The sequence below is a fragment of the Thalassophryne amazonica genome, chromosome 16 (assembly GCF_902500255.1).
Source record: "Thalassophryne amazonica chromosome 16, fThaAma1.1, whole genome shotgun sequence".
Lineage (NCBI taxonomy): Eukaryota > Metazoa > Chordata > Actinopteri > Batrachoidiformes > Batrachoididae > Thalassophryne > Thalassophryne amazonica.
In genome coordinates this window covers 89,084,236-89,100,346 of record NC_047118.1, presented here as the reverse complement: position 1 = coordinate 89,100,346, position 16,111 = coordinate 89,084,236, and the positions used below count along the sequence as shown (strand labels likewise).

Genomic DNA, 16,111 nt, shown 5'->3' with positions numbered 1-16,111 from the left:
GTGACTCTGTGAATTGAAAACCCAAACTTTAAAGGGACCAGGTGTGGGAGGGCTGGAGGTTTGGATCAAACCCATCATGCCTAAACGTGCACCTTCATCATGTTATCATGGCACTATCATGGCTTAGTGTTTCTGATACGAGCCATTCGAGGCTGTAATGACAGGTGGGTCGTGGTTACTAGAGGCTGCTACGTGACACATGCGGGGTACAGAGAGGAACATAGAGGCACCTTCATAGCAGATATGTGACAGATGAAAACGTGGGTCATTCTTCAAATAATCGCTGACACACCCACACGTGGCTCATTATTCAGCCTTCATTATTCGGTGGGACCCAGGCTTTAAAGGAATTGGCCCAGAAGAGGAAGCCTAGTGATGATGAGGGGGAGAGAGAGACAGGCTGTATGAAGAAACAAGAGGAAGAGAGGTTTTGTCCCGACCTGGCCACAGGTATGCTGAACAAGTAAAGTATATGCTTGGTCCTGGTAGACCCTGGCTGTTTTGAAGCGACTTTGAAAGTCTGACCAGCTTGTCTTGTGGAAACCCCACGGTGACAAACATTAGCAAAGGAGCCAAGCTTTTTTTCTTTTTTTTTTTTAGATCTATAACTCCAATCCAGACAAGGCATACTTTTTAGTTTTGATATGGACCTACATCTGTATTTTACATTTCTGACTGTCAGTTAACCAACTCTGAGGGCTGCTAAAAAAAAATGTCCCCTAAATTTTATGGGAGTCACTTTATTTTTTTACAAATGAGAATGCCCTCTGATAAATTCTATTGTTTTTAACTTCATGGTCCATAGACTATTGTATTGTATTGTAGACTATATATTTTTTCTGGATAGGCAGTTTTATTTGCAGGATTTCAGGGTGGAATATCATGAACTCTCAGGTGCAAAACCATGGGCCAGTGCTCCACACTGTGGGGCCACTAACTTCTAAAGTCTACTGGACCAGTGCGGCAAATTGGTTTATGTCAAGCCCTGGAGTTTTTATTAATGTAGACTGTTTTCATGGGAAAAAGACACTGCAGCTTTGAGTGAATTTACAGGAATTTACACAAAAATAAGTGACTTATAAGGTATATTATTGATATTTTAAAATTATTTTCCAAATATGCCTACAATCTTTAGCTATGGTTTTTGAAATTCTTTAACAGTCTTTTCAGTCTTCATGAGTGTCATGTAGTTTAATTGTTCTGAGTTGATGCATAATTTGGTTTACAGTTAAAAGGAAAATCATTCCAGGTCCAACTTCCACGTCATATTCTGTTATTTCAGCATCATCATTGACGGTTTCAAATGAAAGATTGAATACAAGGTCATTTAAATATGCACTAATTTAGAGATTTTCTGTTCCAGGAGATGCTGAAAAAGTATCATTAGATTAAAGAATGTATTGGTTTCTGGGATCCCACGAGGCCCGAGACATTTCAGACCTGCAACACATTCCAAAGAAAAGTTTGGGGGGGAACCAATTGAGGGCAAAAAAAAATGATAAAAATAATTGTGATTTCAATGGTAGATGTTAACATATGATTGTAATCATGATTTGAGAGGTGAAACCATTGTTGAGCACTACCTTCACAGAGGTCACTGAAAGCAAAAACAAGGCCCTATGTTAACCTGATCCAGAAGCCGGCTCGACTTCTCTGGGCTCAGACGTATTTGGTTCGACCATCACACAGTGGAAATGTGTGTTACAGTCAGATGACTCAGTATAACAGATTTTTTTTTGGGGGGTGTGGGGGGGGGGGGATTATGGACCCTATGTGCTCTGGACTGAAGATGAAAGCAGTTAAATGTCAACTAGATGATTCCTAAGTCACTGGGACCTGCTCATGGTCTGTGTGGTTGTAGCCTTTTTAAGATGTTTGAATAGTAAAGAACTTGTTCTTCCCCCCCCCCTACCAGGTGAAGCAGGGAATGCTGCAAGGATGATGTTGATTCTCAACATGGTTCAGGGAGCTTCATGGCGACCATTGCAGAGGGTCTGACCCTTGCTCAGGCCACTGGTCAGTCACAGCAGACCTTCCTGGACATACTGTGCCAGGGCCAGATGGCGAGCACGTTTGTGGACCAGAAATGCCAAAGTAAGTCTGCTTCCAACAGCGGCTGTTCTTTGTCACAATAGTTAGTTGTAGTTTTTAGTCCTTTGGGGTGGGGGGGTTAGTTTCAGCTGTAGGGTTGCTGAGTTTGAAGACCAAACGTTTGGCAGGATGATATGACTTTTAAAAGTTGACAAAAATGTAGCAGAATGTTTGGGAGGTGATGGTGGTTAAGCAGTGGGCTTGAGACCAGAGGATCCACGGTTCAAACCCTGTCTGGCTGGTCCTTAATCCCAAAGTTGCTCCCGGTGTGTGTGTGTGTGTGTGAGAGGCATCACTGTAAAGCGCTTTGAGCTTCTGCTGTAGATGGAAAAGCGTGTTATAAATGCAGTCCATTTACTCTTTTAGTAATTGTTTGTTACCCCCCTCCCCCCCCAGATATTCTACAGGGCAACTTTAAGCCAGACTACTATTTGAAACACATTCAGAAGGACCTGAGGTTGGCCATCTCCATGGGCGACATGGCCAACCACCCCACCCCGATGGCTGCAGCCGCTAACGAGGTACAATTCAAATTTCCTTCCTCAACAAATGAGGTTTTTGGTTTAGATGTACAGCTGCCTTCTGTGAGGTAAGGCAGTATTCTGGAGGGACCCTCTTTCTTCTTGACGTTGTGGTGTGTCCAGTGGTGCACGCTGTCTCACCCATCACGTAGGATCCCAGATAATGTGTTTCTTGGCTGCATTACAGAGTGTGAGCAGGTTCAACCCTAAATGTTGTTGCTAACAGGATCCAGGTTTCTGTTGTCTCTGTGAACAGACACAGAGACAACAGAAACTATTTGTTTATCTTGAAAATATATCAAGCAGTTGAATTTGGACAGAAATGACTTTCCCATTTGAAAAATTCTCAGTTTTCCAAGTTGAATAATTTCCAAGACAGAATATTCACCACAAAAATATTCACTGGTAAAATACATTAGAATATGTACTTTTACTAAATGATGCAATAGTGGCTACATCCAGGATTTTTTCCACACAGGGTAGAATTGAATCCGTATGAGTAAGTTTCCGTCCAAATGTCCACTCCGACTTTTCCATCTGTTGCTCTAACAAGAAATACATCTTTGTGAATCAGATACACTTTTAATAAAGTGCAAAATATATCTGAACTATCTTCTGAAACTTGGTATTGAGAAGCATGTGAACATCATTCCATCCAAAAGTGTCCACTCCGAAATACAGGTTTAAGTCCTCGGTATGTTAACACTGTAAATATTTCTGCTAAGGCAAGGTAATAAAAAATATCCACTCACTTCATAATATACGTATTATGCACTTGGAAAATTATTGGCTGTTAATTTTGAATAAGACCCACAAGGAATGTGTCTAAAATATTTTGTCCACTCCAAAACCATTTGTTACAAATCTTAAAATATCCTGTATCATTAATCTTTCCTGATTTTATTGATTTATTTCTCTAATATATCAAGACACTTGTGATATTATATACTTTTGAACTATTTCTGACAGTTTTGACATTATTTTAATTTTTTGCAGCCTATTGACTTAATATAATTATCCGAACTCCAACAAAAGATGCACAAATTGCTGGGCCATTCACTTTGGGCCATGTATTAACATTTTCTTGAAACTATGGATTAATACTTAGAATAAAAACATAATTTGTTGTTATTCATACAAAAGAATAACATTTAGCTCTCATATTTGTCCCTTATGGGTAGAAAATTTTGGCACCAAAATATTTCACTAAGACTCAAATTTTTAGTGAAAATTTCAGCTTCTACATCAACATTAGTCATCCAGTAAATGATATAAATAATCCAGGTAAGTTTTACTAAGAAACTTGAACTTATTTTAACTTGGAAATATGGCTGGTATTGACAGTGATAATTTTCTTGTATTTTTAGCCTTTTGGACATGTATATTTTGAAAGACCAGAACTTGAGAGAAAATAAAGTTACAGCCAAAATTTAAAAAGTTTCTGCAACCATAAAGGTTAGAGATATAAACTAATTACTAAAAACAGCAAATTGAAGACATAAGTTGTTGACCTCTTTGGGACTGAATGCTCTACGATATTGTGAAAATGCCCAAATGATGATTTTAAAAAACTTCTGTGGTTGGGGTTTTGGTCCTTTTTGCTCAAACCAGCCCCATTTGAATTTCTTCCTGATGAACTTTAAATCGTCTTCCTGCAGCAGAACAATGTTTCATCTGTTTCCTTTGTTGTTTCAACACGATGCAGAGTTCACAGTAAAATCTGTAACGCCGTCTCTGATTGGCTGCTGTGTGGTCGAGCGGTGCCGTGTTACATGATCCTTCAGTCTCAGATCAGGATGTGAAAACCTGAGACTTAATGTCCATACGGTGGCGCTGGGGTTCTTTAGTTGTTTTTTGTGGCTGAATCATGTTATTTTCTGATAGTTTGTGTTTTGTTCAGTTGAGACCGAAAATGAATGATTGATCTTATTTCAGTTAATTATGACATCTCCAGTGGCACCGCGTGGCCTCGCGAGGCCAAAACAGCTGAAGCACTGCCATCTTAGCAGGACGGCAGAGGGGGATATCAGCAGGCTTGCTGAGGACAATGTCTGTCCCCATAAGCAGCTCAGAGGAAAACCGTTACTCTGTCAGTGTCTGAAGGCGCACACAGGTGCTGAGACCATAATGTGGGCCTCAAACCTCCCACAACCATAAACAGGTTCTGTCGGGTGCCGTCTGTCCGTCCGTCCGTCTGAGTGTTTCCAGACGTTTAAAAAAGTGTCTTTAAAGTGGCTTTGTGGATGAGAACCTGGACTGAAACCGCTGTGGGTTTTGTTTCTCTGCAGGTCTATAAGCGGGCCAAGGCGCTGGACCAGTCAGACAACGACATATCGGCCGTCTACAGAGCCTACATCCACTAGGGGGAGGTGACGCCTCCTCTGCCCCGCCTCCTTTAATCCATTAGTTCTTCTCTTCTACTCACTTTCTTTCTAACTGCGCTTGTTTAATTAGCCACGTGGGCTCAGCTCCCTCTGCTGGAGCTTTGGAGTGTTGCGCTTTGGGCACAGAAACCCTGAAGATCCCGTTATTTTTCCTGATCACCGTGTGACTTTGCTTTAGTTCTGAGGACGTGCCGCTGCCTTGCCTTAAAGTCGTGAGCCCCTGGATGTATTTATTTATTCCTCAGTTGTTGTTTTTTGGGCGGGTCTTGTCTGTGTGTGAGGACGGCGTTGTCAGGTGTTGTTCTCCTCCTGTTTTGTTGTTTTGTCTCTTTTGGACATGGATGGTCGTGGTTTTAATCGGGATCTTTACGTCCCTCGCTGTCTGTTTGCAGACTTTGTGAGCTGCTGATGCTTGTTTTAAGGTTCATTAAATTTTAATGACCTGACGGTGGAACTCTGGCTGTGATTTTCTTTTATTAGAAGTTCAATGCTTGAAAAAAAAAAATAAAAATGAAACTGGTTTGTGTCTTTATGAGGCGTCTCAGCGGATCCTCGGGGACGGTGGACGTCCAGGCTTCACTCAGCTTTCAGCTTTTGAGTTCATTTAACTTTTCTAAAACCACTGTTCACACCTTTGACTTTTTTTTTTTCATTTAACAGCCACATTTAAAACAGTTTTCTCTACAAAATTATAAATAATTTGTTGGTTTTAAATGAGTGTTTGTTGTTTTGTTTTGTTTTTTTTTTGACAGATGGTTGAACACGTCCATTGTTTTGGGTTCTTTAATATCAGGTTTGTTCCTGAACACATCGTGGCTCCTGTGACGTCTCGTCCCGCTCATCTGGACAAACGTCTGTGAAACTGGTTCTGATCCAGAGTCTCGAAAACCTGCTTTATAAACTCAAAGGATCAGGTGTGTGTGTGTGTGGTGGGGGGGGGGGGGTCGGTCTCATCCAGGATCTTAAAATGTGCTTTATGTGCACTGTGCGTGCACACCGTGTGCAGTGCCCGCCATTAGCTGCATTGGTGGCAGTTTTCAGTGTGACTATGTGCAGTTGTTGAAGCGTTGATGTTGACTTTGGCTGCAGTGGCGTTTGTGTGTTACTGTAGCCAAGCATGACCCCATCAGTGCCCTCTTCTTCCACCTGAAGGGAAACTCTGGGCTCCGTCAGCCTGGGCACCTTAGCAGGCATTTTTGTGTTTTATCCGTTGACTCGGTACAAAATCTGTGCCAATGAGGCCAATGATAATGTAGAGTACAAACAGTCACGGGCTAAAGCCGCGGCACAAACTACAACCACTCTGAGTAAACCGCCTCTTGGTGCCAGAGACCACTTAACAGTTGGTGTTAACGTATGTGTCAATTTTTACAAAGCTTCATTAAGTCACTGTTTAATGGTACTTGCATGTAGTTCTACTGTACAGGCCCTGAGGCCTGCCGGTGTCGCAGACTGAACAGTACCCCCCCAGTGAAGGCAGGACGGACCAATTTTCAGGGGGACCGTACAGTCTGCGACACCATTGCTCATCTCAGCTTCCATAGCATCAAGGTGGACTGGTGTCTCGTCCCCTGGACACTAGTTTCTTTCTGTGCCGAGCCTGGTCGAGTCTTGCCCAAACAGATACACAGACAAACAGCGTGAGCGCGATTTGAACCCAGGCCAGCTCCTTGTCCTCTCGGCACCTTTCTTTTATATCAGTAGTTGAGAGATGTTCACGTGATTTCTGCCTGTGCTTCCACGTGTTCTGGATGTTTTCTCCTGTTGAGTGGTTTTCCCTGTTTGTATCGTGCCCTCCACCGTCACCTTCTGTAGATGTTTGTGCTCTCAATCCATCCTGAGTGAGCAGATCAAACCAACAACACCAAAAACTACAAACACCCTGGAGTTCCTGTTTAAACTAGAATGACACAAAGGCTGCAGTTAACTTCAACAGAACAAAGGTCGGGAATGCACGGCAGGCCAGTGGGACCCGGAGCCTCCTTGACGGCGGGACCTGGAGCCGGCGCTGAGTCGACGGCCGGCCCCGGGAGAGACTGAGCTTTTTTTTTTCCTTCTGTTTTTGCTCCGAGGAGGTCTGTGATGTCAACGGATTTTTGACTTTCGGATTTATCCGATGTATTTCCTGAGGCGTTTTGAGTTAATTTACTTTGAATAACACAAAGAACATGTGACTTATTTTTGAAGTGTAACAGGAAGTTAGTAATAAAATGGCGAGGAGGACAGCACTCGGGGGCAGAGCAAAACACAATGCAGGAGGTGTGTCGTCTGAATGTGAATCAAAGGTGTGACATCACGTGTACAGTTGGCACAAGCTCCGCCTTTTTTGCCGTTAATGTGCTTGTTTCTGCAGTAAAACATTTCAGTTGCATGTAAAGTTCCCATTTGGGAAGATGTGAGGTTGTGCAGTGCCGGTTCAGCGTTGCGGTCTGGACCAGCGAGCGCCACCCCGGAACATGGTCGTCTGTAAATGCTTTCTTCCTGTTGCTTACATAATCCGGATTACAGCGGAGGAGCGACCTGTTCAGGATGAAGGCTCTAACTTTAGTTTGGGTATATTTATGATTTTGTGTACATGTTGGAAAGACTTTTGTGCCGTTTAATAAATTGTTTTCTGATTACTGACGTTGGTCTGTTTCTGACTAAATCTAAAGTTTTGTGATTACTTTGAAAACAAGGTGTTTTCTATAAAACTCTCAAAAACAAACACGAGCCCACACTGTTGCTTGTGACTTTTCTAGAACATCTGCTCCAGAAACCACTGCAGGACTGTGTCCCACTGTTTAGACAGGGCGGCCAGCTTTCTTTTTTAAACTTTGACATCACACAACGTTTCTTTGCAGTTGCAGATAAGAGGGAACCAGTCGAGACCGCGTGTTTCACCTGAGCCAGACTTGCACCAGGCTGGTTGATGCTGTTTGAGATTGAGATCTGGTCCTCTCTGGGATTGATCTGTTTTGTTTTTTCTAACTTAAATGTGGATGAAAATGACCACATCAGGTATTTGAAATGAAGAACTGGATAACGGAAACACTTTTGTCGTAAGATTTGTTTGAACTGTTTTCTGCCGGCGTTTTGATGATGATCTGATGGTGATGGTGGCCTGAGGGTAACTGAATGATAGAGCAAAACATTTTCTTCAAGGAGTATCGTGATCTATGATCTTATCCTGATTCTTTATCAGATGGGGTTTTAAAGTTTGCAACCAAGCTTTTTCTAAAATATGCAAAATAACATTTCAGCCAAAGTCCTTAATCAAGACGGGGACAGGGACACCCGGGACACCCTGCTCAGAGTGCTGCTCTCACTGGAGTGACAACACAGAATTCTCTTTGTCCCAATTGATCTCTTTCAGTGCGCTTCTTGTTCTGACTTTAACACCAAGTTAACACCAGTCTTTCATCACCAACTGTAAATGGTCATCAAAACATTTGTATTTTCTGAACTCTTCTGCATCAACCTCCATCGTGTCAGTGTTTACAATGTGTTTGAGCAATACAGGATCATTTATTCGGGTAATTTTAGAATGAATTAGATGAGATATTATCTCCTGGAATATATCACAATTATCTGGGAACTACTTTTGTGCAGGATTCATCAAGCACATCAGCCGAGGGCGCGAACTAACAGAATACCCAGAAACTGGAGAGTTGTTCGGCCATACGAGAGTGTCCACTGACTTCTAGCTTGTCATAAGCTACGCTAGTGGTGCTCGTGAGAGTTGTACAGGGGACGAATAGTCCGCTTTTTGGCAGATTTTGGGCATCTTGTTGGGCAGCAAGGGGCCCTTTTAAGTAAAGCTGTTGGTCTTTATTTTTGCGTTCACTAATTTTGGTCCCCGTTAAAAACCCTAAAGAGCATATGTCTGAGTATGTTTACTTTTTTATGTTTAAACTGACACTGTTATGGTCTTCTGAACAGATGTAGTTTCTAACTTCAAAACCGAGCGATGCTAACTTGTTAGCATGTCTATGGCATTTTCAATGTTAAAGTTAGCATTAAGCTGTCGCCTGTCAGCACATTTGTGTTCAGTATAATTAATGACAACGTTTGACGTAGAAGAGTCAAATGCATTACAAATTGTGTGTGTGTGTATATATATATATATATATAGTTTCACAGTGATCCTCAGTGAGCATCTCAAACTTAACGGGTGACTTCTGGATGTTTACTGTTGAACTATTTATTTCAAGGTTTATTTTGAATATAAATAAGTGCAGAGTGATTTGTGATCCAGACCGTGCATATTTGGCCCTGAAGTTGTGGGTTCTGTTGGATCAGGATGAGGGACCGGTCACCGGTGACCCTCTGCTTCTATCTGAACGGACAGGGTCCTGGTGGCCACTAGGGGACACTTGCTCGTGTTTTGTTTCAGAGCTCTGAGGTCTGCAGACCACGAGTCATCCTGAGGCCCTTCAGAGTGTAGACATAAAGACTAGACCAGCACTGGGCAACCATGGGCCATGATGGGCCAAAACACTCCAGGGTTCTCTTTATACCAATCACCTTAGCAGGTGATTTCACTGAAGCTCATCACCAACCAACCCTGCTGAGCTGATTGGTAGCAAGGAAAACAAGAGTTACGAATGTAACTACGGTTCTATGAATTCCGGATGACCGCCAGAGGGCCGTGCTTTAGCACCTGGATAACTACATGTGCGCAGCACAGAGGTCGAGAATATACCAACAAAAGTCACGCCATTGGATGTGACCTGGGTGACGTCACTGGTTGTCTATATACCAGATGCACCCAGCGCTCATTTCTTTTCAGAGTGAACTCGCAAGACTCTGAGTGAAGCAACTCTGGCGGTCATCCATAGAACCGTAGTTACATTCGTAACTCTCATTCTGTTTCATTTGTCCTGACCGCCAGAGGGCAGTGCTTTAGCACCTGAGTACTTAATACCAACAAGGTCACGAAGAGTCACCCTCACCTCGCGTCAGCAGTGGGGTGTGGAGGCAGACAACACCACCAAAGTCCACCGCAGGAGGAGTGGCCACATCCAGTCTGTAATAGCGGGCGAAGGTACAGGACGAAGCCCACGTAGCAGCAGCAAATATCACTAAAGGGAACACCTCTCAGTGCAGCCTGGAGGTGGACATCCTCTGGTGGAATGGCACGTAACTTTAGGAGGCTGAAGACCCCTGGACTTGTATACTTGTAAAATGGCATCTACGACCCAATGTGAAAGTCGCTGCTTTGAGACGGCACAGCCTCTTTTTTTTTTTTTGTGATCACCGTAACCAACAAACGGCATCTGTTGTCCAAATCCCAGCAGTCGCACCAATGTACTGCTTCACATTCAAAACAGGACACAGGAAACCTGAGACAGATAATCCTGGATCAGAATGCGGGGCATACACAGCCAAGGAAATTGGCTGGTTAACATGAAAGGCTGAAAGACTCGTAGGTAAAAAGGATGGATTAGGCCACAGCATAATCCCAGATTTGTCAGAATTCTATCACAAACAGTTCTCAGCGACCGATAGGGCATGGAGATCTCCACTTGCATAGACAAGATACTGCAAGTAGAAAGGCAATTTTCACTGACACCCACTTAAGGTCAGCACTTTCAACTGGTTCGAAGGAGATAAGGTTAAAATATCCTTCCAGGACTAGTGGAAGGTCCCATGAAGGTACGCATGCAAGCCTTGGAGACCACAACGTAGAGCACCTTTCAAAAAAACGACACACTAGTGACAGGAAGTCCTTTCTCCAGCAGTTCTTGTAAATATTTGAGTATAATAGGCACAGGGCAACGCTCTGGGTCTAACTTTCGGTTCTTACACCACCGAACAAACAGCTTTCATCTGTTGGCCATACAAAGCCCTGGTAGAAGCCCTGATTTCCCTCTTGCTTGCCTCTACTGGTGGTTGGCTCTCACTGCGGTATTGTATCACTTCCTGTCCGGAGCACAGCGGTGTTTTTCTGTATCTGTTAGCTGTTAATCTGCGCAGTTAGATTGATCTAGTTATCTAGATTACGATTTGTTTCCCAGTGTAATCTTTACATGCCTTAACTAAAGCACTCCTTCTGCTGAATCACCTCTAAATTATTTACACATTATTCACTTTGCGTGTTTTTAGGAATCCGCTAGCTTAGCGTAGCTACAAGCTCTTAGCCGATTTAGCATGGCGGCTTCTCCTGTCTCTCCCGCACTTTTCTGCTCTGGGTGTGAAATGTTTAGTTATTCCTCGGCCCTCCTTTAGCAGTAACGTACTTGTAATAAGTGTAGCTTATTCGTAGCTTTGGAGGCCAGGCTGGCGAATTGGAGACTCGGCTCCGCACCGTGGAAAATTCTACAGCTAGCCAGGCCCCTGTAGTCGGTGCGGACCAAGGTAGCTTAGCCGCCGTTAGTTACCCCCTGGCAGATCCCGAGCAGCCGGGAAAGCAGGCTGACTGGGTGACTGTGAGGAGGAAGCGTAGCCCTAAACAGAAGCCCTGTGTACACCGCCAACCCGTTCACATCTCTTACCGTTTTTCCCCACTCGACGACACACCCACCGAGGATCAAACTCTGGTTATTGGCGACTCTGTTTTGAGAAATGTGAAGTTAGCGACACCAGCAACCATAGTCAATTGTCTTCCGGGGGCCAGAGCAGGCAACATTGAAGGAAATTTGAAACTGCTGGCTAAGGCTAAGCGTAAATTTGGTAAGATTGTAATTCACGTCGGCAGTAATGACACCCGGTTACGCCAATCGGAGGTCACTAAAATTAACATTAAATCGGTGTGTAACTTTGCAAAAACAATGTCAGACTCTGTAGTTTTCTCTGGGCCCCTCCCCAATCGGACCGGGAGTGACATGTTTAGCCGCATGTTCTCCTTGAATTGCTGGCTGTCTGAGTGGTGTCCAAAAAATGAGGTGGGCTTCATAGATAATTGGCAAAGCTTCTGGGGAAAACCTGGTCTTGTTAGGAGAGACGGCATCCATCCCACTTTGGATGGAGCAGCTCTCATTTCTAGAAATCTGGCCAATTTCTTAAATCCTCCAAACCGTGACTATCCAGGGTTGGGACCAGGAAGCAGAGTTGTAGTCTTACACACCTCTCTGCAGCTTCTCTCCCCCTGCCATCCCCTCATTACCCCATCCCCGTAGTGCCTGCTCCCAGACTACCAATAACCAGCAAAAATCTATTTAAGCATAAAAATTCAAAAAGAAAAAATAATATAGCACCTTCAACTGCACCACAGACTAAAACAGTTAAATGTGGTCTATTAAACATTAGGTCTCTCTCTTCTAAGTCCCTGTTGGTAAATGATATAATAATTGATCAACATATTGATTTATTCTGCCTTACAGAAACCTGGTTACAGCAGGATGAATATGTTAGTTTAAATGAGTCAACACCCCCGAGTCACACTAACTGTCAGAATGCTCGTAGCACGGGCCGAGGCGGAGGATTAGCAGCAATCTTCCATTCCAGCTTATTAATTAATCAAAAACCCAGACAGAGCTTTAATTCATTTGAAAGCTTGACTCTTAGTCTTGTCCATCCAAATTGGAAGTCCCAAAAACCAGTTTATTTGTTGTTATCTATCGTCCACCTGGTCGTTACTTTGAGTTTCTCTGTGAATTTTCAGACCTTTGTCTGACTTAGTGCTTAGCTCAGATAAGATGATTATAGTGGGGCGATTTTAACATCCACACAGATGCTGAGAATGACAGCCTCAACACTGCATTTAATCTATTATTAGACTCTATTGGCTTTGCTCAAAAAGTAATGAGTCCACCCACCACTTTAATCATATCTTAGATCTTGTTCTGACTTATGGTATGGAAATAGAAGACTTAACAGTATTCCCTGAAAACTCCCTTCTGTCTGATCATTTCTTATAACATTTACATTTACTCTGATGGACTACCCAGCAGTGGGGAATAAGTTTCATTACACTAGAAGTCTTTCAGAAAGCGCTGTAACTAGGTTTAAGGATATGATTCCTTCTTTATGTTCTCTAATGCCATATACCAACACAGTGCAGAGTAGCTACCTAAACTCTGTAAGTGAGATAGAGTATCTCGTCAATAGTTTTACATCCTCATTGAAGACAACTTTGGATGCTGTAGCTCCTCTGAAAAAGAGAACTTTAAATCAGAAGTGCCTGACTCCGTGGTATAACTCTCAAACTCGTAGCTTAAAGCAGATAACCCGTAAGTTGGAGAGGAAATGGCGTCTCACTAATTTAGAAGATCTTCACTTAGCCTGGAAAAAGAGTCTGTTGCTCTATAAAAAGCCCTCCGTAAAGCTAGGACATCTTTCTACTCATCACTAATTGAAGAAAATAAGAACAACCCAGGTTTCTTTCAGCACTGTAGCCAGGCTGACAAAGAGTCAGAGCTCTATTGAGCTGAGTATTCCATTAACTTTAACTAGTAATGACTTCATGACTTTCTTTGCTAACAAAATTTTAACTATTAGAGAAAAAATTACTCATAACCATCCCAAAGACGTATCGTTATCTTTGGCTGCTTTCAGTGATGCCGGTATTTGGTTAGACTCTTTCTCTCCGATTGTTCTGTCTGAGTTATTTTCATTAGTTACTTCATCCAAACCATCAACATGTTTATTAGACCCCATTCCTACCAGGCTGCTCAAGGAAGCCCTACCATTATTTAATGCTTCGATCTTAAATATGATCAATCTATCTTTGTTAGTTGGCTATATACCACAGGCTTTTAAGGTGGCAGTAATTAAACCATTACTTAAAAAGCCATCACTTGACCCAGCTATCTTAGCTAATTATAGGCCAATCTCCAACCTTCCTTTTCTCTCAAAAATTCTTGAAAGGGTAGTTGTAAAACAGCTAACTGATCATCTGCAGAGGAATGGTCTATTGAAGAGTTTCAGTCAGGTTTTAGAATTCATCATAGTACAGAAACAGCATTAGTGAAGGTTACAAATGATCTTCTTATGGCCTCGGACAGTGGACTCATCTCTGTGCTTGTTCTGTTAGACCTCAGTGCTGCTTTTGATACTGTTGGTTTGAATCATATTTGTCTAATAGATTACAATTTGTTCATGTAAATGGGGAATCTTCACAGACTAAAGTTAATTATGGAGTTCCACAAGGTTCTGTGCTAGGACCAATTTTATTCACTTTATACATGCTTCCCTAGGCAGTATTATTAGACGGTATTGCTTAAATTTTCATTGTTACGCAGATGATACCCAGCTTTATCTATCCATGAAGCCAGAGGACACACACCAATTAGCTAAACTGCAGGATTGTCGTACAGACATAAAGACATGGATGACCTCTAATTTCCTGCTTTTAAACTCAAATAAAACTGAAGTTATTGTACTTGGCCCCACAAATCTTAGAAACATGGTGTCTAACCAGATCCTTACTGTGGATGGCATTACCCTGACCTCTAGTAATACTGTGAGAAATCTTGGAGTCATTTTTGATCAGGATATGTCATTCAAAGCGCATATTAAACAAATATGTAGGACTGCTTTTTTGCATGTACGCAATATCTCTAAAATCAGAAAGGTCTTGTCTCAGAGTGATGCTGAAAAACTAATTCATGCATTTATTTCCTCTAGGCTGGACTATTGTAATTCATTATTATCAGGTTGTCCTAAAAGTTCCCTAAAAAGCCTTCAGTTAATTCAAAATGCTGCAGCTAGAGTACTGACGGGGACTAGAAGGAGAGAGCATATCTCACCCATATTGGCCTCTCTTCATTGGCTTCCTGTTAATTCTAGAATAGAATTTAAAATTCTTCTTCTTACTTATAAGGTTTTGAATAATCAGGTCCCATCTTATCTTGGGGACCTCGTAGTACCATATCACCCCAATAGAGCGCTTCGCTCTCAGACTGCAGGCTTACTTGTAGTTCCTAGGGTTTGTAAGAGTAGAATGGGAGGCAGAGCCTTCAGCTTTCAGGCTCCTCTCCTGTGGAACTAGCTCCCAATTCAGATCAGGGAGACAGACACCCTCTCTACTTTTAAGATTAGGCTTAAAACTTTCCTTTTTGCTAAAGCTTATAGTTAGGGCTGGATCAGGTGACCCTGAACCATCCCTTAGTTATGCTGCTATAGACGTAGACTGCTGGGGGGTTCCCATGATGCACTGAGTGTTTCTTTCTCTTTTTGCTCTGTATACACCACTCTGCATTTAATCATTAGTGATCGATCTCTACTCCCCTCCACAGCATGTCTTTTTCCTGGTTCTCTCCCTCAGCCCCAACCAGTCCCAGCAGAAGACTGCCCCTCCCTGAGCCTGGTTCTGCTGGAGGTTTCTTCCTGTTAAAGGGAGTTTTTCCTTCCCACTGTAGCCAAGTGCTTGCTCACAGGGGGTCGTTTTGACCGTTGGGGTTTTACATAATTATTGTATGGCCTTGCCTTACAATATAAAGCGCCTTGGGGCAACTGTTTGTTGTGATTTGGCGCTATTTAAAAAAAATTGATTGATTGATTGATATAATCTGCATATGAAAAAAATAATAAATCTGTGAATTGTGGATGCAGCATACAGATAAAACAAAACCAACCAGCATAGGGTTAAACAGCAATTAAAACGGTTATTCAAAAATAATTCTCCAAGAAATATTACTTAAAAATTATACCACCAGTTCCCAAAGCAGGGGAAAAACATTACCATATTTCCTCTATTAGAAGCGCATGAGCTTATGTAAATAATGTTTTTTTTTTTTTTTAAATGGTCAAAATGTTTCGAAAGAATTTAATTTTTGGTCTAGGTGCACCTCTATTGGACGTGTGCTTCTCATAGAGGAAATATGTTAAATGTAAAGCATTGCATTAATATTGTTATTGTTCTGCCAGTTCTGCCACTAGGTTAGGCACAAAATAGCTTGAGATGATGTACAACAGTAAGAAAAGTTTCCTACAACAAACAGTATACAAAGCATTGTCTAGAATAAGAAAAACATTTTTTTTTTTCCACCATGGAGGCTTGATGTGCACAAATGGAAGAAAAAATATCATTGCCTGGGTTTAATTTTGAATATTCCATTATTATTGCACCTACCATGTCCTCGCCACTTGTGTCTTCGGAATGAGCTGGTGAACAAGCAGCAGAAGATGAAGTGGACGCATGTGCAGGAGAGGCATGCTGTGAAGAGCATGGTGCAGCTTTTAACTTTTTTA

At 42.3% G+C, this 16,111-nt stretch overlaps 1 protein-coding gene across 1 annotated transcript; it reads left to right on the top strand.

The window, feature by feature from the left end:
• Positions 1-1,942: 1,942 nt before the first annotated feature.
• Positions 1,943-5,070, top strand: LOC117528448 (putative oxidoreductase GLYR1). The gene is made up of 3 exons (XM_034191076.1): positions 1,943-2,094; positions 2,488-2,612; positions 4,901-5,070. Exons 1-3 carry the CDS (start codon positions 1,974-1,976, stop codon positions 4,973-4,975), a joined length of 321 nt encoding a protein of 106 aa, XP_034046967.1. The 5' UTR covers positions 1,943-1,973; the 3' UTR covers positions 4,976-5,070.
• Positions 5,071-16,111: the final 11,041 nt, after the last annotated feature.